This window comes from Dunckerocampus dactyliophorus, chromosome 9 (assembly GCF_027744805.1).
Source record: "Dunckerocampus dactyliophorus isolate RoL2022-P2 chromosome 9, RoL_Ddac_1.1, whole genome shotgun sequence".
Taxonomy (NCBI): domain Eukaryota; kingdom Metazoa; phylum Chordata; class Actinopteri; order Syngnathiformes; family Syngnathidae; genus Dunckerocampus; species Dunckerocampus dactyliophorus.
The window spans coordinates 1594171-1616254 of NC_072827.1; the positions used below are offsets into that span (position 1 = coordinate 1594171).

At 44.9% G+C, this 22084-nt stretch overlaps 1 protein-coding gene across 1 annotated transcript; it reads right to left on the minus strand.

Annotated features, from left to right (window-relative positions):
* Positions 1–10565: 10565 nt before the first annotated feature.
* On the minus strand, positions 10566–21620 carry LOC129188054 (oocyte zinc finger protein XlCOF22-like). Its single transcript, XM_054788042.1, has 3 exons — positions 21278–21620; positions 20848–21054; positions 10566–12957 (listed from the first exon to the last, which is right to left on the minus strand). The coding sequence occupies exons 1-3, from the start codon at positions 21513–21515 to the stop codon at positions 11342–11344; spliced, it is 2061 nt and encodes a 686-aa protein (XP_054644017.1). The 5' UTR covers positions 21516–21620; the 3' UTR covers positions 10566–11341.
* Between the last annotated feature and the right edge of the window lie 464 nt (positions 21621–22084).

Sequence of the window (22084 nt, forward strand, 5' to 3'; positions counted from 1 at the left end):
TGTGTTCTCATGTGTAATACCATACTGCCTTTGTGGGTGAAGCATTTGCCACAGTTTGAGCAGGTAAAAGGTTTTTCTCCTGTGTGTGTTCTCATGTGTGACACCATGTGTGCCTTTTGAGTGAAACTTTTACCACAGTCTGAGCAACTATAAGGTTTTTCTCCTGTGTGAGTTCTCATATGTAATATCATATTCATTTTGTGAGTGAAGCTTTTACCACAGTGTGAGCAGCAAAAAGGTTTTTCTTCTGTGTGTGTTCTCATGTGTGATACCATATTGACTTTGTGAGAGAAGCTTTTACCACAGTTTGCGCAAATAAAAGGTTTTTCTCCTGTGTGTGTTCTCATGTGTGATACCATATGTGACTTTCGAGTGAAGCTTTTATCACAGTCTGAGCAACTATAAGGTTTTTCCCCTGTGTGCATTCTCATGTGTCGAGTCCAAGAACTCTTACAAGAAAATCTTTTATCACAAACTGAGCACTTAAAAGGTTTTTTACCTGTCTTCTTTTTAGAGCATTCAGAGTGTTTGTTGTCAGTGTGAGTCATCATATCACCTTCACAGTCTGTATCGCTGCTCAAAGATTCCTGGTTGTAGTCACTGTCTTCATCTTCAGGAGAGTATGACGTTATGTCGTCACTATCTGACAGTGGAGCTAAGAGGTTGTCTGCTTGTGATCCTCCACAGTGGTCTCCATCAGCTTCTGTTGTCATGTGTTGTGTTGAGCTGCTGCTTGAAGGCTCCGCCTCTCTCTTCTCCTCACTTGGACTATGATGCTGTGAGGGCTGTTTGTCTTCATGATTGTCGGTCTTCACAGAGACACCAATCAGTGGCAACCTGACGAGCTCAGTCTCCTCTGGCCCTAGGAGACGCTCTTCCTCCTGACTGATGGAGAGTTCTTCCTCTTCCTCTTTAACAAAGGGGGGCTGTGGCTCCTCCTCTTCCTCTTTAATGCGAGGGAGCTGTAGCTCCTCCTCTTGAACAAGCTGTGGCTCTTCCTGCTCCCAAGTGGAGCTCCCCCCTTGTGGCTGGAGAAGACATTCTTGATGACCTATCAGCTGCTGAATGTCTGCAGACACAAACAGGACTTATTGTGGAAGCTTACTGTGCACTGTAAAAAAAAGTATATATTTTTTAACAGTAACAGCTCAGTTGCCAGAATTCTTCCTTAAAAATAACAGTGGAATAAAGACTGACAGTTGTTTCAGTGACGATGGTCATTGTGATTCTCCTCCGTGAATCACCACCTTATTGTGGTGTAGGGGTTTGAGTGCCCGAGTGATCCTAGGAGCTATGTTGTCTGGGGTTTTATGCCCCTGGTAGGGCCTCCCACGGCAAACAGGTCCTAGGTGACGGGCCAGACCAAGAGTGATTCAGAAGACCTTATGAATAAACGTAAGAGGAGGGCCCACACCTTGTCCGGACGTGGGATACCCGCAGGGCCCGGCCGGACCCAGCCCGAAGAAGCCACACAGGATCTTTCCCCAGTAGACCCACCACCCGCGGGGGCAAGCATCAGGGTCCGGTGCAATGTGGTTTGGGAGGCGGTCGCAGGTTGGCGCCAAGGCGACCGCGTCTTCGGCGGCTAAATCTGGTCCTTGGGACATGGAAGCTCACTTCTCTGGTGGGGAAGGAGCCCGTACTTGCTAACGTTTTCTTATATTTTCCCCACCATCAACCTAAATACTGTATATCAGGATATGAGTTCTGGTCCATCTCGCCCAGCCCAAGTTTGTACACTGTAATACTGTTTTTGAATCGTATCTTAACCCGTGTATCTAGATGCGTTCAAATTGTTTATCACAGAGATTTACATCCCTACTTATCATAGAACAAACTTCTTTCTATCTGCAGTTAATTGCGATTAATTATGCGCTGGACAAAAATGAATTATTCTATGGACAAAATGCGACTAATCGCGATTAAATATGTTCAGCGATTGACAGCCCTAATTTGTTTAAATACAGTCAAACTTGTCTATAGCGGCCACTAGAGGAAGTCTGCAAAAGTGGCCGCTATAGACAAGTGGCCTCTATAGACAGGTTGGCGTCCAGTTTGAATGTTGACCAGTAGAGGGAAAAAAAAGGGGAAAAAAGGGGGGGGACATAATAATAATAATGTTGACCAGTAGAGGGCACTGCGGATAAAAGTTGTACAGCACTACTGATGTTCTTATTCTTTTTCTTGTGTTTTCTTTCTTTTCTTGGGAGAATGAACAGAATAAGAATTTCATTGCTTAGTATAACTGCTGTTTTACTATGCACATGACAATAAAACTCTTCAATCTTGAATCTACTAGGCTTGTTATTATCCACGACCCACAGAACAAAGCTGTGCTAGTAACGTCTTACGCTTGTTTTTAATATTTTACTTTTTATACAGCAGAGTGTCATTACAGCTTTAGTTCATCAGGAAGTGACGGGAAGTGACGGTGGGCGTCCCGAGCAGGAGAGCTAGGCTCAGTGCTAGCTGTGAGTTTGGAGAGAGTTGGGAAGTGTGTTTATGTTGGCGTGGATGTAAAGTCCTGCAGTGTTCTCCGCTGTTAATAAAGCCATTAAAGTGCATCGGCGACGTGAGTCTCTCCTTCCCCACAACAAGCGGCATTACAGTATTGACCAGTGCACACCAGGAAATAAACGGTGTCATTTCTTACAGGCATTGGCTGGACAGCTATGTAGTGGGGCTTGTTTAACCTTTGCCTTGTGGGCAAGCAGGAAGGAGAGACGATGCTGAGAGATGTGTGTGTGTTCTGAGCTGCTGCCTGGTGGCCGCGTTCAATAAATAAAGTTGGCAGAAGCAACAGGAGAAGTTTCCTTCTTTGCTTCGGAGCTGAATAACACTGACAAGTTAACAGACTAGTAGCGAACGGAAAAGAAGACGGCTTTGTTTGTGTCGAATACAGAAGATGAGGACTTTGATGGATTTGTGGATGAGGATTGATGAAAAATAATGTGAGTACATTCTAAAATACTTCAATTAAGTACAACCCAACTCAGTTTTGCTCCCGCTGCCGCATGCATGCTAGCGTATGTTTTTTTTTATTGTAGCGTCGCTGGGAGCACGTCCTGTTCCCAGCATACTTTGCGGTAATGTTTTGGTGCAAATGCTCTTAAAGTTACATGTTTGACCAGGAAATAGCAAGCTCAAAAGAAGACGGCTTTTTTATGTGGAACAACTGACAGTTTGTGTGGATCTTGTGAATGATTGTGACTGAGCTAGGACTCAGTAATTAAAGTCTACACACGACGGCTTCATTGATTGAAAAACTAAACTTTTTCGTGCATGAAGCTTCTACTTGAGTCGGTAATTTGGCCGCTATATGCGGTCAGATATTGACCTAGGGAGACAAAATGGGTGGCCGCTGGCCGCGTTGGACAGGTGACTGCTATACACAGGGTCTATAACATGTACATTTTCTGGGGGGGGGAATTTTTTTTTCCAGTGGCCGCTATAGGCAGGTGGCCGCAAAGACAGGTTTGACTGTATACCTTTTCTGTTACCTCAGTAACCTTTTTATACGGCAGGGGGTGCCATTGCACATTGTTTAAAGCTCAAGTGGTCTATTCCATCCACTGTAAAGATGAGGAATGCAAAGAGCACTACATTGGGGAAACTAAGCAAATGCTCCAAAAAAAGGCTTTATCAACATCGCAGGGACAATGCTAGTGGTCCTCAATCAGCAGTACATCTACACCTGAAAGCTACCAATCACTCTTTTCAGGACAGCGAGGTAAAGATTTTGGCCAAAGAAAACAGATGGTTTGAAAGAGGAGTAAAGGAAGCTATTTTTGTCAAACAACAGAACCCATCATTGAATCGGAATGGTGGTTTGAGGTTCAATTTGGACCCTGTGTTCAGCAGGTTACTGAGACCAAAACCCACAGCTCTTAGTCTTGCAAATGAGGTGAAGGCAGGGCCGAGCCAGAACAATAGATGCTAACAAGCCAGTATCAGAGTCGTTCATACCCAATTCAGGGAGAGACACTTCCCTTTTATCGTAGGTGTGAATAACAGGATAGGATTATACCACTACTCCGCCCAGGCTTAGTGTAACGAACCAATAGGAGGAGGGTGTTGGCACACCAATTCCGCCCACTCTTACTGTATTTAAGGCCTAAGCTACCAGCACTTATTAGTTTGCTGACGAAGCTCTTCGGATGAGGAGCGAAACGTCCGACACCTTCTTCACAGAAGTACAGATGACGTCTCAAGAAGCCTTTTCCTCGATGGACAACTCCTGTACGACTGAGAGCCTACACAGATGAAACATACCTTCAACGTGCAGCACAACCTGAGTCTTGCAAACATCTTCCAGTTGTCGCAGTCGCTCGTTCTCCTCTCTTGTTGGAGAAAGTTCCTCCTCGTGCAATGTTATCTGTAGTCTCTCGTTATCTGCAGCTTTCACCTCCGTGTGTCCGAGATGTAATGAGGGTGCCCAGTCTGGATGGCTTTCATCCATTTCATTAGCAGGTCTCCCTGAAAAACACACACTTCCCTTATTACTTTTAAAACTGTGTACATTGATCACGGTTCTTTCGTTCATTCTTGAGCTTACAAATCACTCAAAGTCAGCAGACAACGTGTTTTATTCCCAAAACACGGTACTTTGTTCGGTGCCCTCAGCTAGCTTGGCTAACGCTAGCGGCCTACTAAATGCTAGGTGTGAAAGAGCAAAACACATGCTTTGATTCAAACTTACCAGTGTGAAAATGCCGTGAACACACCAACATGTGTCGGGTGATGGCGTTGAAAGTGATGTTTGGTCGTCTCACGGCTGCTATCCAGGCCATTCGGCGTCTCTTTGTTAGCTCACAGATCACAGCTCCTTGGCTTTGCTTCCACGTCGGAAATGAGAAAAATCTCCCCCCATCCTTTTTATTCCCGAAGCGATCGCGTGAACGATTGTGGCAGTTGATAACACAACACGTTTGCGCCATGTTTTTCACTTGTTACAACAAAACAACAAAAACACACAAGGGTATGCAGCCAACGTCAACAAACTTTTCCGCTGCCGTTAAAGCCCACAATGCAATTCGGCTGCGTCACCTTTGCAACGTCACGCTCAAACGCGTTCAGATTTTTTTTCTACTTTTCTTACCAACATCTTTCAATGAACTCCAGCCCGAATCAAAATACCAAATATAAAATTCAAAAATATATATTTCAACCAACCATTTAAATTGCCATTTTATTGGACGATGTTTCATTTGAAAAATCCACATAAAACGAGTTATTTTCCATATAATAAATGTTAAGAGGCTGGTGATTATTGAAATATATGTATTGCATATATTAGTAGTAAAATAGATTGTGAAGCACTTTTTCAGTGTCTTTTTTCTAAGTTACTATCCTTTAATTTCCATGGCAACAAAGTCCTCCCCCCAAAACTACATTACAAACATAACAGAATAATATTTCTTTTACATGTTTTGCTTGCATCTTTCAATAAACTTTGGTCCTAATCAAAAATAACAAATATTTAATTATTTAAATACCAATTTGATTGAATGGTGTCGCTTTTTTATTTAGAAAAATACTGTAATGGCGGCTGAATAATTGCACGTCAGGCTGGCTGTATTCAGTTGGCCATTTATTTTCAGAACCAGAAACGGCACTTACAGATCTGCAGGAGCATTTAGCTACACACGTGTACAAAAGCAGCAACACTTCCTTCTCTTCTTAATCTACGCCTTTTTCCTCCAAACGCTTGCTCCAACCAACATGCTGGATCTGACTGCCCCCTACAGCTCAGACACAAAACAACAGCACGCAATATACCCGTCGCTACAATACACATAAATGAGTTATTTTATATGTAAGAAATGTTTAAAGGCTGGGGATTTTAAAAAGGAAATCAGGTTTCAATATCATCAGATTAGTAGTAAAATTGATTTTGCTACTTTGTTGTTTATTTTTTTGTGTCAGATTCTTAACGTGGGGGGTATACGGCGATAGTGGCTCCACGAACCCAGGCTTTGTGCTCAAGATACAACTCACAATTGTTAATCCCACAGTCATTACACAATATAATCAGGCTTTTTCTAATTTGGGGGTCATATAATCTGTCGTGTTTTTATAGCAGCTTCTGTCACGTTTCGGCTACGCCGAGTTCTGGGTTCCAGAATGCAGAGTGAACAAACACAGCGCCTGATATAAAAGGTTTATTACAAAAAGGTACACAAAATATAAGCAAGAGTACAAAAAGGATAACAAAAAGTCTCAGGGCTGAAGCCAGGAAAAAACACAAAACACTGCCGAAACTAAAAGGCAGGAAAAAAAACACTAAAGCTAAACTGAAAGAGCTGCATTACAAAAAGGTAGCGTTAGCAGGGATTCTGTACTCGGGTTCAACAGGTAAAAGGTAGACCAGTTAGAAGCCACCAGATGACCGGGAATGGCTGTCGGTGCACAGGTAAGCGAAGGAATAACTGGCGCTGCTCAGTCGTCTGGCAGCAGCTGATAAAGGCAACAGTAATTGGTTGCAGGTGCGTCTCATCAGGCCAATCAGGAACAACAGCATGCGCTGAAACAGACGGCAGACAGGGGGCAGCAGAGCGACATACACAGTAGAGTCCCTCCAAATAGAGAGTTACGACATGACGAGCCGATAAAACACGGTCACGTGACTCGTGGGGCCATCTTGGGGCCAAATTCGCGTTTGCGTTGGCCTTTTCTTTACAGTATTCTTGGCCGTATTCTTGTTTATTCCCCAAAAATGCCGGGTTGTTGTGCATTTGGATGCACAAATAGACATGACAAGGGTTTCAAGCTGTACAGATTCCCTTCAGATGTCAACAGACGGACAATTTGGGAAATTAAAATCAACCGTTTGGGCTGGAAGCTGAACTCGTCATCAAAGCTGTGCGAGGTAGGCTCTGTATATGTTAACATTTTTAATGTCACAATGTTTTAAAAACGTGACAGAGCCACCTGGGCCGATGTTACTAAGTTTAAGGCATCTCTTGATGAGCTTGGCACGTTTTGGAGAGAGTGTGTTTACCTAAATGTTGTGTTCTACTTCATTGTTTTGATATAAGAAAGTAGCCTAAATGTAAAATATACTATTAAAAAAAAACGAAAAAATAAGGCAGTCATGAATGATCCTTGTGTAAATCACCTCTGGTTGCAAATAAAGTCATCCATGATCTCCAGCAAACTTATAAAACTGCATTCATTTTGCAAAATCTGCACGTGTTTCGAGGTATAAATAATAATTAAATAACAATGAAGAAATATACATATTTTCATCATTTCAAATGTTTAAATATTGGGGCTTTTATATCTCTGTCATTTATTTTCATTCTAGTATCATGAGGTGAACATGGTCATATTTTGACTCTTATAAAATCTCAATGTTTTAACAAAATATGGCAAAATGATACCATATTACACATTGGAAAATATAGATCCATAAATAATTATAAAACAGACATTTTGCATGCGCCCCTTTGTGCAGAGACATTGCAATTTACATGCATTGTCGTACTGTGCACGCGAGCCAAGCGCTTGAATTGGCCCCAACATGGCGGCGTAATCTCAGTTGTCGTAACTCTCTATATACAGGGGCTCTAATACACAGTAGAGTGAACTCTAATACACAGGACATGACAGGTTCTCTGGAGAGGACATTTGTGTCCTCTAAAAGCCTCACATTGACCAATGAAACACAACCAAAATTGTGGCCAAAATCGAGGAAAAAAAGGGACCGGAGGGGCACTATCTGTTACAAAAGAATGTGTTTCCATCACGTAGCCTACAGCAGCCCTGGGCAAACTATGGACCGTGGCCCATACCCCTTTAAGCCTTTCAATACGGCCTGCCAGACGTTTCCAAATGATTATTATTTGTAAACCTTTAACATGGAAGCTGCAGCCAGCAATAGGGTCTTCAATGCTAGTTTCAAATTACTATAAGTTTGAAAGTATCAACTTAATCCCAATAGTTTCTGAAGCAAGAATCTGTGCTTTCTAGTGATACACCGGTCATTACGGGAATCATAGAGACTACGTCACAGCAGCTCCCGGACAAAAATACAAAGCAGAGTGGGTGGATAGACTTTATAGAACAGCGAGCGTATTTGAAGGAAGTGTACTACGAAATTTATGCAGAAAAGTGGACATGTGTTTCCAAAATACATGTTTGCATGGTTTCCACATGCGAGAACGGCAAATGCATGTGGCATTTCTGCTCTGATTTTACATGACTTCGAGTCTTGTTATATGCCGCCCCACTGATCTGTATTATATATCTGGATAGCTCATACGTCGCACGCCAGACTGCAAGCCGCTGAAGCCAAAGAGACGCCATCTTACCACTCACATGTCGACTACATTGGCACAGCGTACATAGTGTACAAAGCAGATGAAGAGGCTAACAGAACATCTATATTTGACATTAACACTCGGTCTACCAGAATTCTGCAACTACTAGAATGACCATAGCAGTCATTTTGACTCTTTGTATATCATTTGGATTATCATTAAAAAGATCTCAAAATAAATTGGTGGAATAGGTAAAAACCACATCAGGACACTAAATGAAAACTATAGTGATGGAGTGTTTGATTGAATTGACACAACAACACTTCTCTGCAATTACACGTGCAAACTCCAACTGCAACCATTTTCTCTGAAGCAAGGCTAAAGCCTCCATAGCTGTCACCTTCTTTCTGCTTGTCATTTTTGTCTCTCTTGGGTTTAGAGTGAAGCTATAGCTAGGTTTTAGCATCACAGAGCATAAAAACAAACTAGGTTTTAGCATCACAGAGCATAAAAACAAACAGCCAATAGAGCAGGAGGAAGGGCGGGAAAAATGTAGCAAATAGTGAAATATGACACCCCCTGTAAAAAGCAGGCAGTCAATTTGACTGCTGTGGTCATTCGAGGTAGTAACACTCAGATCTCTTTTGTGTTTTGAAATTTGAATGATAAAACAATGTTAGAATAAAATATACACACATTTAAAAAGTCAGGGTCCTATGGGTACATACAGTAGGTTTTTTTTAAACTAAGTTATGACATTGCAAATTTTGAAAACAGTCAAAATGACTGCCTTGGGAGTTCGAGTGTTAAAAAGCAGGGAGATTCTCCTTCCTTCAAGTAACGCAACCTTCGTCCCTTAAAGAAATACATATATCATGATAGAAGAAAAAGTAGGTACATTTCCTCTTAGCTATTATAGAGCTATATAAACCTATCAATTCTGGACATACATTTAATCAGAGGAATTTTACATGATCGAAAATATCTGAGAGATGGACAGTGCAAAAAACTTAAATGATCAATCATAAATCTACATTTCAATCATACTTACAGGTGAAATGTTCGTCCACAGCCTTTGAACTGGAGATTTGTACAGTTAATAGCTGCACATGCAGGCATCTTCAGGCGAAATTTGTGTCCAATCCGAATGAATAAAAGAAGTTCACCACGAATGCAAAAGCTTGTCGAGAAGTGTTTCTTGAGAGTGGCAATATGGCGGCCGTTTGCCTTCACAAGTCATAGCCAATGAGCTATCCAGATATACAATTGTATAATACAGATCACTGATGCCCATAGTTGCGCCAAACTGAAATTTTGGTATTGATCCCAAGTCAGGACAAAGCCAGTATTGCTCAAATTGATACAGATACTTTTCGATAAACCCGATATTGATTTTTCAATAAAATAGAATCATGCCTTTAATTTGTTGATGATATGATATAATATGAATTTGAGCAAAATCACAATTAAATTGTGCGCTGTGCTACTAGAGTACCCGATTCACTCCAATGAGTGACTCATAACTGACTCAAGTCAGTAAAAGGAATCAAATCACTACTTTGCAGACCCAATCTGGAAGCACTTGAACACGAAGTGACTTCACATCAGTTACAGCGCGGCCTGTCACGATAACAAATGTTGCTGGACGATAATTGTCCCATAGATTATTGCTTATAATGATTTCATAGTCAACATTATTTCGGGACAATTTTTTCATGAATGTAGTGATAATGCAGGGTCAGGCAAAATGATCTGACACATTTGTAGGTTAAATAAAAGGCAAATAAAGTAAAAAAACAAAAGTGTTTTTATTTTTGAAAAGTACATATAATGCCATTTTTTTCATATAAAGCCATTTTGCTTTGTTTCTTTATAATGCCATTGTTTTTGGTTTCTTTTTCAGTTGCTGCCATGAATTGGACTGGTGACCATCGCGCTTTCATTGTGGAAACGTTGATCAAAACAAAGGAATCTGTAACTGCAACACAACGAGCGTTCCGTTTGCACTTCAATCTTGGTAGACATGATCCCTACCAGCTCCAGACACCATCTTGTTATGGTCACCAACTTCACAGCTACTGGATCTGCATTGAGTGTGTGGACAATAATGGATCCCATTTGACTGATTTCATTTTTAAAACATAATGAAACAGAATGGCATTATATGTACTTTTCCAAAAATAAAAACACTTTTTTGTTTCTTTACTTTATTTGCCTTTTATTTCACCTACAAATGTGTCAGATCATTTTGCTTGACCCTGTATTTGGCATATTAATGCCATACAGTACACTGTATGAAAAGCAACTTTAATTTGGTAGGAGTATTTAACATTATCACTGGAATGTCAACAGCTTTTAAATAAAATACAGTTGTACAAGCCCTCTGCTGACCAAAACATACGGTGTAAAATAAAAACATACACTTTAGACTCATTGGAAAGCAATAATCACATCTTGACAGACTATTTGGTTTTGCATTCAATGACCACGATAAAATACAACATCAAACTAAATATAGTACGACTGCTTACGTTTTAATCTGGAGCCGACAGGCAGATAGGGCTGGCCCATACTGAACTTTTGGTATCGATGGGTCAGTGCAGAGCCAGTGTTGCCGATATTAATATGAAGACTTTTACATTGAATTTCTCAATAACATTTAATGATTTAGTCATTCTGCCTTTTAATGTGCTGATCATGATTACAATCAGAAGAAAAACACCTGACACAAATTTTTGGCCAACAAAAAATATTTATGTCAACACACTTGTGAACAATTCATCAATCTGTAATACAATAATGGACAATGTAACAATATCAACAAAATAACTGAATTATTCCCTTTTATTACATCCAATTGTTTGAGCAAAATCAAATCAAATCATGCGCTCGGTGACTCAAACGCCATCCATCCATTTTCTATGCTGCTTGTCCTCATAACTAACTCAAGTTTGACACCCCTGCTAGACCATCAGTGACTCTGCATGTGTCTATTCACAGAGGACTTCCAAGGAAATGTGTCAGCACAATTTGCACAGCTAAAATGTTTTTTCTCCTGCGTGTTCTCATGTGTGATACATTTACTCTGTGGGTGAGGCTTTCACCACAATCTGAGCAGCTACAATGTTTTTGTCCTGTGTGTGTGTTCTCATGTGTTTTACCATACTTACTTTGTGAGTGAAGCTTTGACCGCAGTCTGAGCAGGTAAAAGGTTTTTCTCCTGTGTGCGTTCTCATGTGTGATACCATAGCTGCCTTTTGTGTGAAGCTTTTACCACAGTCTGAGCAACTAAAAGGTTTTTCTCCTGTGTGCGTTCTCATGTGTGTAACCATATTTATTTTGCGAGTGAAGTGTTTACCACAGTCTAAGCAACTGAAGGGTTTTTCTCCTGTATGTGTTCTCATGTGTGTTACCATACTTACCTTTTCAGTGAAACTTTTACCACAGTCTAAGCAACTAAAAGGTTTTTCTCCCGTGTGTGTTCTCATGTGTAATACCATTTGTACCTTTTGAGTGAAACTTTTAAAACAGTTTGAGCAAGTAAAAGGTTTTTCTCCTGTGTGTGTTCTCATGTGTGATACCAGATTTGACTTTTGAGTGAAACTTTTACCGCAGTCTGAGCAAGTAAAATGTTTTTCTCCTGTGTGTGTTCTCATGTGTGATACCACACTTGACTTTTTAGTGAAGGTTTTACCGCAGTCTGAGCAAATAAAGGGTTTTTCCCCGGTGTGCATTCTCATGTGTGATACCATAGTTACCTTTTGAGTGAAGCTTTTACCACAGTCTGAGCAACTATAAGGTTTTTCTCCTGTGTGAGTTCTCATGTGTGATACCATATTTCCCTTTTGCGTGAAGCTTTTACCACAGTCTGAGCATCTAAAACATTTTTCTCCTGTGTGTGTTTTCATGTGTGATACCAAAGTTGCCTTTTGTGTGAAACTTTTCCCACAGTCTGAGCAAATAAAGCATTTTTCCCCTGTGTGTGTTCTCATGTGTCGAATAAAATTACTCTGATAAGAAAATCTTTTATCACAAACTGAGCAGTTAAAATGTTTAACTGTCTTCTTTTTAGAGCATTCAGAGTGTTTGTTGCCAGTGTGAGTCGTCATATCACCTTCACAGTCTGTATCGCTGCTCAAAGATTCTTGGACGTCGTCGCTGTCTTCATCTTCAGGAGAGTGAGACGTTGCGTTGACGCTGCCTGACAGTGGAGCTAAGAGGTTGTCTGCTTGTGATCCTCCACAGTGGTCTCCATCAACTTCTGTTGTCATGTGTTGTGTTGAGCTGCTGCTTGAAGGCTCCGCCTCTCTCTTCTCCTCACTTGGACTATGATGAAGCTGTGAGGACTCAGGTGGTTTGTCTTCATGGTCTTCAGTCTTCACAGAGACACCAGTCAGTGGCAACCTGGAGAGATCAGCCTCCTCTGGCCCTAGAGTGATCGACAGTTCTTCCTCTTCCTCTTTAACATAGAGGTGCTGTGGCTCCTCCTCTTCCTCTTTAATGTGGGTGTGCTCTGGCTCCTCTTCTTGCTCTTTAATGTGAGGGGGCTCTGGCTCCTCCTCTTCCTCTTTAATGTGGGTGTGCTCTGGCTCCTCTTCTTGCTCTTTAACATGCTGTGTCTCCTGCTGCCAAGTGAAGCTCCCCCCTTGTGGCTGAACGGGACCTTCTTCTTGACGACCAATCAGCTGCTGGATGTCTGCAGAACACAAACAAGCAGCGTAGTAAATGAACAAATAAACTGCAGTTGATAAAGTAAAGTTGGTTGTACCAGTTATTTAACATGACAATACTTGTAGAAGATGTTCTCATTCAATTGCACTGGGCTTTGCATTGGAATCAACTTGTATTTGTATTATGAAATATATTTTGTGTGTCAGTTTCCTACATAAAATGTTTTGCCAGTTAACAGTGACTGTATTGTATCAGTCAAGTTACATCACGTCGTCATTGTTAACGGGACACATCTGTGTGAAGGAGCAACTGTGCACCAGAGACGTGGAACTGTTAGCGGTTAGCATGCAGCCATACTACCTTCCGAGGGAGTTTTCACATGTTATTGCTATGACAGTGTACACCCCCCCCCCCAGCGGTCGCTGCTGCAGCTATAGAGCAGACCCACACCATCGTCTCTCAACTTCAGAACCAGCACCCCCAATCCCTCCTCCTCACCTCCGGTGACTTCAATCATGCTTCCCTGTCCTCTGCTCTTCCCACCTTCACCCAGTATGTCAAATGCCACACTAGAGACAATAAAACTTTGGACCTCCTGTATGCAAACATCAAGGATGCATACACCTCATCCCCCCTCCCCCCGCTGGGTCGTTCTGATCACAACCTCGTCCATCTCGTCACAGACTACACTGCAGTAGTGAATAGACAACCCCCTGTGAAGAGGCCTGTGAAGCAGTGGTCTGAGGAGAGCAGTGCTAGGCTCAGAGACTGCTTCCAGACAACAGACTGGGAAGCGCTCTGTAGTCCCCATGGCAGTGACATTGACAGCATGACACACTGCATCACAGACTATATCAACTTCTGTGTGGAGAACACTGTGCCCTCCAAGTTGGTGCGGTGTTTTCCCAACAACAAACCCTGGGTGACCTCTGAGATTAAGGCCCTGCTGAACAAGAAGAAGAGGGTCTTCAACTCGGGGGACAAGGAGGAGCTGTGCAGAGTCCAGAGGGAACTCCGGCACAAGATCAGGAAGGGGAAGGACTGCTACAGGAGGAAAGTGGAGAAGCGGCTGGAGGAGAATAATGCCAGGGAAGTCTGGAGAGGCCTGCAGACCATCACAGGCCATGGTAAAGGAGTGGGGAGAGACCAAGCCAGTGGGGACAAGATCTGGGCAGATGAACTCAATCTGTTTTTTAACAGATTTGAGTCTGCCCCCCCTCCCTCCCCTACCAACTCACCACTCTTCACCCCCACATCCCCATCCCAGCCATCTTCTACCCCCCTCTCCATAACTGATGATCAGGTGAGGAGTCAACTAAAGAAGATCAAGGCAAGGAAGGCCCCGGGACCGGACGGCATCAGCCCTAGAATCCTCAAGGACTGTGCTGACCAGCTCTGTGGAGTTCTCAGGCACTTGTTCAACCTCAGCCTGAGCCTGGAGAAAGTCCCGGCCCTGTGGAAGACCTCCTGTGTGGTCCCGATCCCAAAGACACCGCATCCCAAGGAGCCTAACCACTTCAGGCCTGTTGCCTTGACCTCTCACCTGATGAAGACCATGGAGAGGATTATCCTGCAGCACCTGCGACCCCTGGTGGGCGCTCAGCTGGACCCCCTGCAGTTTGCTTACCGGCCTGGGATCGGAGTGGACGACGCAGTGATCTACCACACAGATTTGCACACAGGAGCACAGATCACTACTACACCTGGAGGACAGCGGGAGCGCTGTGAGGGTCATGTTTTTTGACTTCTCCAGTGCCTTTAACACCATCCAGCCGTCACTACTCAGAGTGAAGATGGAGAGTGTGGGAGGAGACCAACACCTGACTACCTCACCAACAGACCACAGTATGTGAGGCTCCGTCACTGTGTGTCTGACATGGTACTCTGCAGCACAGGTGCCCCTCAGGGTACGGTGCTCTCCCCTTTCCTCTTCACCCTCTAAACCTCGGACTTCACACACAACTCCACACAGTGTCACATCCAGAAGTTCTCCGACGACACAGCCATCGTTGGTTGTGTTTCAGAGGGGAATGATCTGGAATACAGGACGGTCATCAGGGACTTTGTCAGCTGGAGTGAGCTTAACCAGCTGCAGCTCAACACCAGCAAGACAAAGGAGATGATCATTAACTTCCAGAGGAAAGCATCTCACTTCACACTGGTGAACATCCAGGGAGCGGACATAGAGTTGGTAGACAGATACAAATTCCTGGGTGTTCACCTTAACAACAAGCTGGACTGGTCCGTCAACACCCACGCCCTCTACAAGAAGGGCCAGAGTCGCCTCCACCTGCTGAGGAGACTGAGGTCCTTTGGTGTGTGTAGGACTCTTTTACAGACCTTTTATGACTCTGTGGTGGCCTCAGCCATCTTCTATGCTGTGGGCTGCTGGAGAGGGGGCAGCACGGACAGGGACAGGAGCAGGATAAATAGGCTGATCAGGAGAGCGAGCTCTGTCCTGGACGGTCCTCTGGACTCCGTGGAGGAAGTGGGGGAGAGAAGGATGTTGGCTAAGCTGACATCCATCATGGACAACACCTCTCACCCGCTACATGACACTGTGGGTTCCCTTAGCAGCTCCTTCAGCAGCAGACTGTTACACCCACGGTGTAAGAAGGAGAGGTTCCGCAGGTCCTTCATACCGACCGCTGTCAGGCTCTACAACACCTGCACCACCTGAACCATGTTGTAGTCACTATGTATTCTTTACTTGCGTATCTTGCTTGCTGCTGTAGCAAGCAAATTTCCCCGCTGTGGGATAAATAAAGTACAAATACAAATACAAATACAAATACAAATATATTATACAGATCAGTGGTTGTCACGGAGTACGTCGACTGCCAGAAAGAAGTGAGAAGGTGAGTGCTGCTGGTGTTGTTTTATTGTCATTTATATAGTGGCACCTTGGCATACGAGTGTCCCCATGCGAGCAGTCTCTCGGCTGATTTTATTTTTTTGAATTGTGAGCTAAAATTTGGGTTACAAGCTGCTAGTTATCGGCAGGCATAGCCGAGGACAGCTATTTGGGGGCTTTGGTTCATGTAACCATGAATGACGACAAGGCTAGATCTGCTGTAAGTAGCATTAGCATCGCGCTAGCTAGTCACTGGGAAAGATTTTCAACAAAACATATGTTCATTATAGCGATCTAATTTATTTTATTTATTATGTAGTGTGTGAAACCAGGACAGGAACAACATGAAATGAAAAGCAGTAAATGAATACAGACCCACCATCCGTTTTTTCTGTTTACATTTTTTAGAATTCTGTTTTTTACCTTTTACACTTATTTTAACCAGCGTAGAGTGTGTGATTTTTGGGTTTGTGAATAAAATGCCCACTAATTAGATGCAAAAATCCTTACATTTATTGATGCAATACATGCTGGGCTAATTTTGCCTAGTAATTGAGAAACGGATGTAGCCTGGATAACTTTTCTAATGGGACGTCAACCTCTGCACACATTGCTACAAAACCAACTGTAATGCCCATGCTTGTCATTAAGGAAGATAAAGTCCAAAATGTTTAAAAATGAGTATGCAAAAAATAGTTTTAGGATCAAACTACTCCTCCCTGAGCTACCACCTTATCGTGGTGGAGGAGTTTGCGTGTCCCGATGATCCCAGGAGCTAAGTTGTCAGGGGTTTCTATGCCCCTGGTAGGGTCACCCACGACAAACAGGTCCTAGGTGAGGGATCAGACAAAGAGTAGCTCTATAGACCTCTATGATGACAACAAACATTGGACCACGTTTTCCCTTGCCCGGACGCGGGTCACCGGGGCCCCCCTCTGGAGCCAGGCCTGGAGGAGGGGCACGATGGCGAGCGTCTGGTGGTCGGGCCTACGCCCATGGGGCCCGGCCGGGCACAGCCCGAAGAGACGACATGGGTCCCCCCTCCAATGAGCTCACCACTCATGGGAGGGGCCAAAGGGGTCGGGTGCAGAGTGAGCTGGGTGACAGCCGAAGGCGGGGACCTTGGCGGTCCAATCCTCAGCTACAGAAACTAGCTCTAGGGACATGGAATGTCACCTCTCTGATAGGGAAAGAGCCTGAGCTGGTGCATGAGGTTGAGAAGTTCCGGCTAGATATAGTCGGACTCACCTCAACGCACAGCAAGGGCTCTGGAACCAGTCCTCTTGAGAGGGGTTGGACCTTGTTCCACTCTGGCGTTGCCAGCAGTGAGAGGCGACGGGCAGGGGTGGCAATTCTTGTTGCGCCCCGGCTTGTGGCCGGCATGTTGGAGTTTAACCCGGTGAACGAGAGGGTAGTTTCCCTCCGCCTTCGAGTGGGGGGACGGGTCCTGACTGTTGTTTGTGCTTATGCGCCAAACAGCAGTTCAGAATACCCACCTTTTTTGAAGTCTCTAGAGGAAGTACTGGAGAGTGCTCCCTCAGGCGATTCCCTTGTTCTGCTGGGGGACTTCAATGCTCACGTTGGCAGCGACAGTGAGACCTGGAGAGGCGTGATTGGGAGGAATGGCCCCCCTGATCTGAACCCGAGCAGTGCTTTGTTATTAGACTTCTGTGCTCGTCACAGATTGTCGATAACAAACACAATGTTCAAGCATAAGGGTGTCCACATGTGCACTTGGCACCAGGACACCCTAGGCCGCACTTCCATGATTGACTTTGTGGTCGTATCATCGGACTTGCGGCCATATGTTTTGGACACTCGGGTTAAGAGAGGGGCGGAGCTGTCAACTGATCACCACCGGTCAGACCTGGCAGGCCCAAACGTATTGTGAGGGTCTGCTGGGAACGACTGGCAGAGTCCCCTGTCAGAAGGAGTTTCAACTCCCACCTCCAGGAGAGCTTCGACCATGTTCCGAGGGAGGTGGCGGACATTGAGTCTGAATGGGCCATGTTCCATGCCTCTATTGTCGAGGCAGCTGATTGGAGCTGTGGCCGTAAGGTGGTTGGTGCCTGTCGTGGCGGTAATCCCAGAACCCGTTGGTGGACACCAGTGGTGAGGGATGCCGTCAAGATGAAGAAGGAGTCCTATCGGACCTTTTTGGCTCATGGGACTCCGGAAGCAGCTGACAGGTATCGGCAGGCCAAGCAGTCTGCGGCTCTGGCAGTCGCTGAGGCAAAAACTCGGCCATGGGAGGAGTTCGGAGAAGCCATGGAGAACGACTTCCGGGCGGCTTCGAAGAGATTCTGGACCACCATTCGGCGTCTCAGGAGGGGGAAGCAGTGCACAGTCAACACCGTGTATGGTGGGGATGGTGTGCTGCTGACCTCGACTCTGGATGTTGTGGATCGGTGGAAAGAATACTTCGAAGACCTCCTCAATCCCACCGACACGTCTTCCGATGAGGAAGCAGAGCCTGGGGACTCCACGGTGGGCTCTCCTATCTCTGGGGCTGAGGTTGCAGAGGTTGTCAAAAAGCTCCTCGGTGGCAGGGCCCCGGGGGTGGATGAGATCCGCCCGGAGTTCCTTAAGGCCATCGATGCTGTAGGCATGTCTTGGTTGACACGACTCTGCAGCATTGTGTGGACATCGGGGGCAGTACCTCTGGGTTGGCAGACCGGGGTGGTGGTCCCCCTTTTTAAGAAGGGGGACCGGAGGGTGTGTTCCAACTATCGTGGAATCACACTCCTCAGCCTCCCTGGTAAGGTATATTCAGGGGTTCTGCAGAGGACGATCCGCCGGATAGTTGAATCTCGGATTCAGGAGGAGCAGTGTGGTTTTCGTCCTGGTCGTGGAACTGTGGACCAGCTCTACACTCTCAGCAGGGTCCTTGAGGGTGCATGGGAGTTTGCCCAACCAGTCTACATGTGTTTTGTGGACTTGGAGAAGGCATTCGACCGTGTTACGCGAGGAATTTTGTGGGGAGTACTCCGGGAGTATGGGGTATCGGACCAGCTAATTCAAGCTGTTCGTTCCCTGTATGACCGGTGTCAGAGTTTGGTTCGCATTGCCGGCAGTAAGTCGGACCCGTTTCCAGTGAGGGTTGGACTCCGCCAGGGCTGCCCTTTGTCACCAATTCTGTTAATTATTTTTATGGACAGAATTTCTAGGCGTTGAGGGGTTCCGGTTTGGTGGCTGCAGGATTGAGTCTCTGCTTTTTGCAGATGATGTGGTCCTGCTGGCTTCATCAAGCCGTGAACTTCAACTTTCACTGGATCGGTTCGCAGCCGAGTGCGAAGCGGCCGGGATGAGAATCAGCACCTCCAAGTCCGAGTCCATGGTTCTCGCCCGGAAAAGGGAGGAATGCCATCCCCAGGTCAGGGATGAGATCCTGCCCCAAGTGGAGGAGTTTAAGTACCTTGGGGTCTTATTCACGAGTGAGGGAAGGATGGAACGCGAGATCGATAAGCGAATTGGTGCAGCGTCTGCAGTGATGCAGACTCTACATCGGTCTGTTGTGGTGAAGAGAGAGCTAAGCCAAAAGGCAAAGCTCTCAATTTACTGGTCGATCTACATTCCTACCATCACCTATGGTCATGAGCTTTGGGTAATGACCGAAAGGACAAGATCGCGGGTACAAGCGGCCGAAATGAGTTTTCTCCGTAGGGTGGCTGGGCTCTCCCTTAGAGATAGGGTGAGAAGCACTGTCATCCGGGAGAGATTCGGAGTAGAACCGCTGCTCCTCCGCATTGAGAGGAGCCAGATGAGGTGGCATCTGGTCAGGATGCCTCCCGGACACCTCCCTGGGGAGGTGTTCAGGACAAGTCCGACCGATAGAAGGCCTCGGGGAAGACCCAGGACACGTTGGAGAGACTATGTTTCCCAACTGGCCTGGGAACGCCTCGGGATCCGCTGGGAGGAGCTGGACGAAGTGGCCGGGGAGAGGAAGATCTGGGTCTCCCTGCTTAGGTTGTTGCCCCCGCGACCCGATCTCGGATAAGCGGTAGAAGATGGATGGATGGATGGATCAAACTAATCATTTGACATGCTTATATATCAATTGGTGGTTTGATTTAAAACATATTACATTTTTTAACAAACTCTCTTCAACGCAATAGTCATTTATTGACAGTCCCTAGTATATAAACAACCAGCAGTTAGAGGGACACTTCCCGTGCAAGCTCCCCGCACCTTGGCAGAGCAGTCCGGACACTGCGTGGGGAAACTACCGCTGTAGCCACGGAGCCCAATATCCAACGTAAAACTACGGTGCATGAAGAACAGAGCAGAAAGGAGACAGAGCATGAAGTTGTTCATTGCTCTGTGTGCATCATGTGAACAAATAGGTTTGTATTGTATTGTATTGCACTTCATTAATCCCACAGCAGGGAAATTCACTTGTTACAGCAGCAAGCAAGATACGCAAGTAAAGAATACATAGTGACTACAACATGGTTCAGGTGGTGCAGGTGTCGTAGTTGATGATGATTAGTGCATTAACAGTGTTTCATGTTGGTGTTCCAAACCCTGCACGACGCAGCGGTGAAAACCTGTCACTTTGAGTGGGGATTCCCCACGAAAATTAGGCTTTATCGTTGGTATTTTTGTACTTCGGATACTGCTTTACTGCGATTGTTAAACTTGCCCCTTCAATTTGGTATCAGATTAACAGGCAGACTTAAACCACAGCCATCGTGAGTGGACAAAAAAAGCAAAGCACAAATTCAACCCATTCAGACGGAAGGCTGCCAACATCCAACCGGAATAAAAGATACGTAGGATGATTACCCCTGTATCGAGATGTTTTCAAATCATTTACCACAGAGATTTCCATCCTTACTTATCACAAAAACACTCATTCCTCGTTGCAGTTAATTGTAATTAATCATGAGTTAGCTATGGACCAAATGTGATTAATCATGATTAAATATTTTAATCGATTGACAGCCCAATTTTATCCCACTTATCTTTTCTACCTCAGTATCCCTTTGTGTTAAGCAGATGGCGCCACTGTACATTGCGTGTTTAATGCTCAAGTAGAAGGTTAGTGAACATGAAACATACCTTCAACGTGCAGCACAACTTGAGTCTTGCAAACATCTTCCAGTTGTTGTCGTAGTCGCTCGTTCTCCTCTCTTGTTGGAGAAAGTTCCTCCTCGTGCAATGTTATCTGTAGTCTCTCGTTATCTGCAGCTTTCACCTCCGTGTGTCCGAGATGTAATGAGGGTGCCCAGTCTGGATGGCTTTCATCCATTTCATTAGCAGGTCTCCCTGAAAAACACACACTCCCCTTATTACTTTTAAAACTGTGTACATTGATCACGGTTCTTTCGTTCATTCTTGAGCTTACAAATCACTCAAAGTCAACAGACAACGTGTTTTATTCCCAAAACACGGTACTTTGTTCGGTGCCCTCAGCTAGCTTGGCTAACGCTAGCGGCCTACTAAATGCTAGGTGTGAAAGAGCAAAACACATGCTTTGATTCAAACTTACCAGTGTGAAAATGCCGTGAACACACCAACATGTGTCGGGTGATGGCGTTGAAAGTGATGTTTGGTCGTCTCACGGCTGCTATCCAGGCCATTCGGCGTCTCTTTGTTAGCTCACAGATCACAGCTCCTTGGCTTTGCTTCCACGTCGGAAATGAGAAAAATCTCCCCCCATCCTTTTTATTCCCGAAGCGATCGCGTGAACGATTGTGGCAGTTGATAACACAACACGCTTGCACCATGTTTTTCACTTATTACAACACAACAACAAAAACACAAGGGTGGCGTCGATCTTGTAGCCGGCGTCAAAAAACCTTACGGTTTCCCTCCAAGCCTACAATACAGTGCGGTTCTTCTTCTTGTAGTTTATTTATGGAGGGTCGAAACCAAGGTTTAGGTGAATACCGCCACCTACTGTACCGGAGTGGGCATCCTGAAGGTGCGCGAGCAATAAAGAAAGAAATAGTTGTACACCTTATGTATTAACCCCGTTATCCCATTAGAGCCTGGCTACACTCTTTAGTGTTGCCACCATTTCCTAAGATTCCCTTAAAAACCGCAACCATATTGTACAATTTGTCCGTCAACACATTCCTCTGTGACATGCATTTCCTGCACTCCATCAACACTTGCTGCACATTCTCTGTTATCCCACACACCTCACATTGGTCTGTTGCTGTTTTACCTACTAAATATGTGATGTGCGGATCCATACTGACATATCACTGACTCCCAGCTCTTCGTGCTCTAAAATCCATTCTCAAATCAAACTGTCTAGACTTTGGATACTTAAGTCATTTGAGGTCATGTT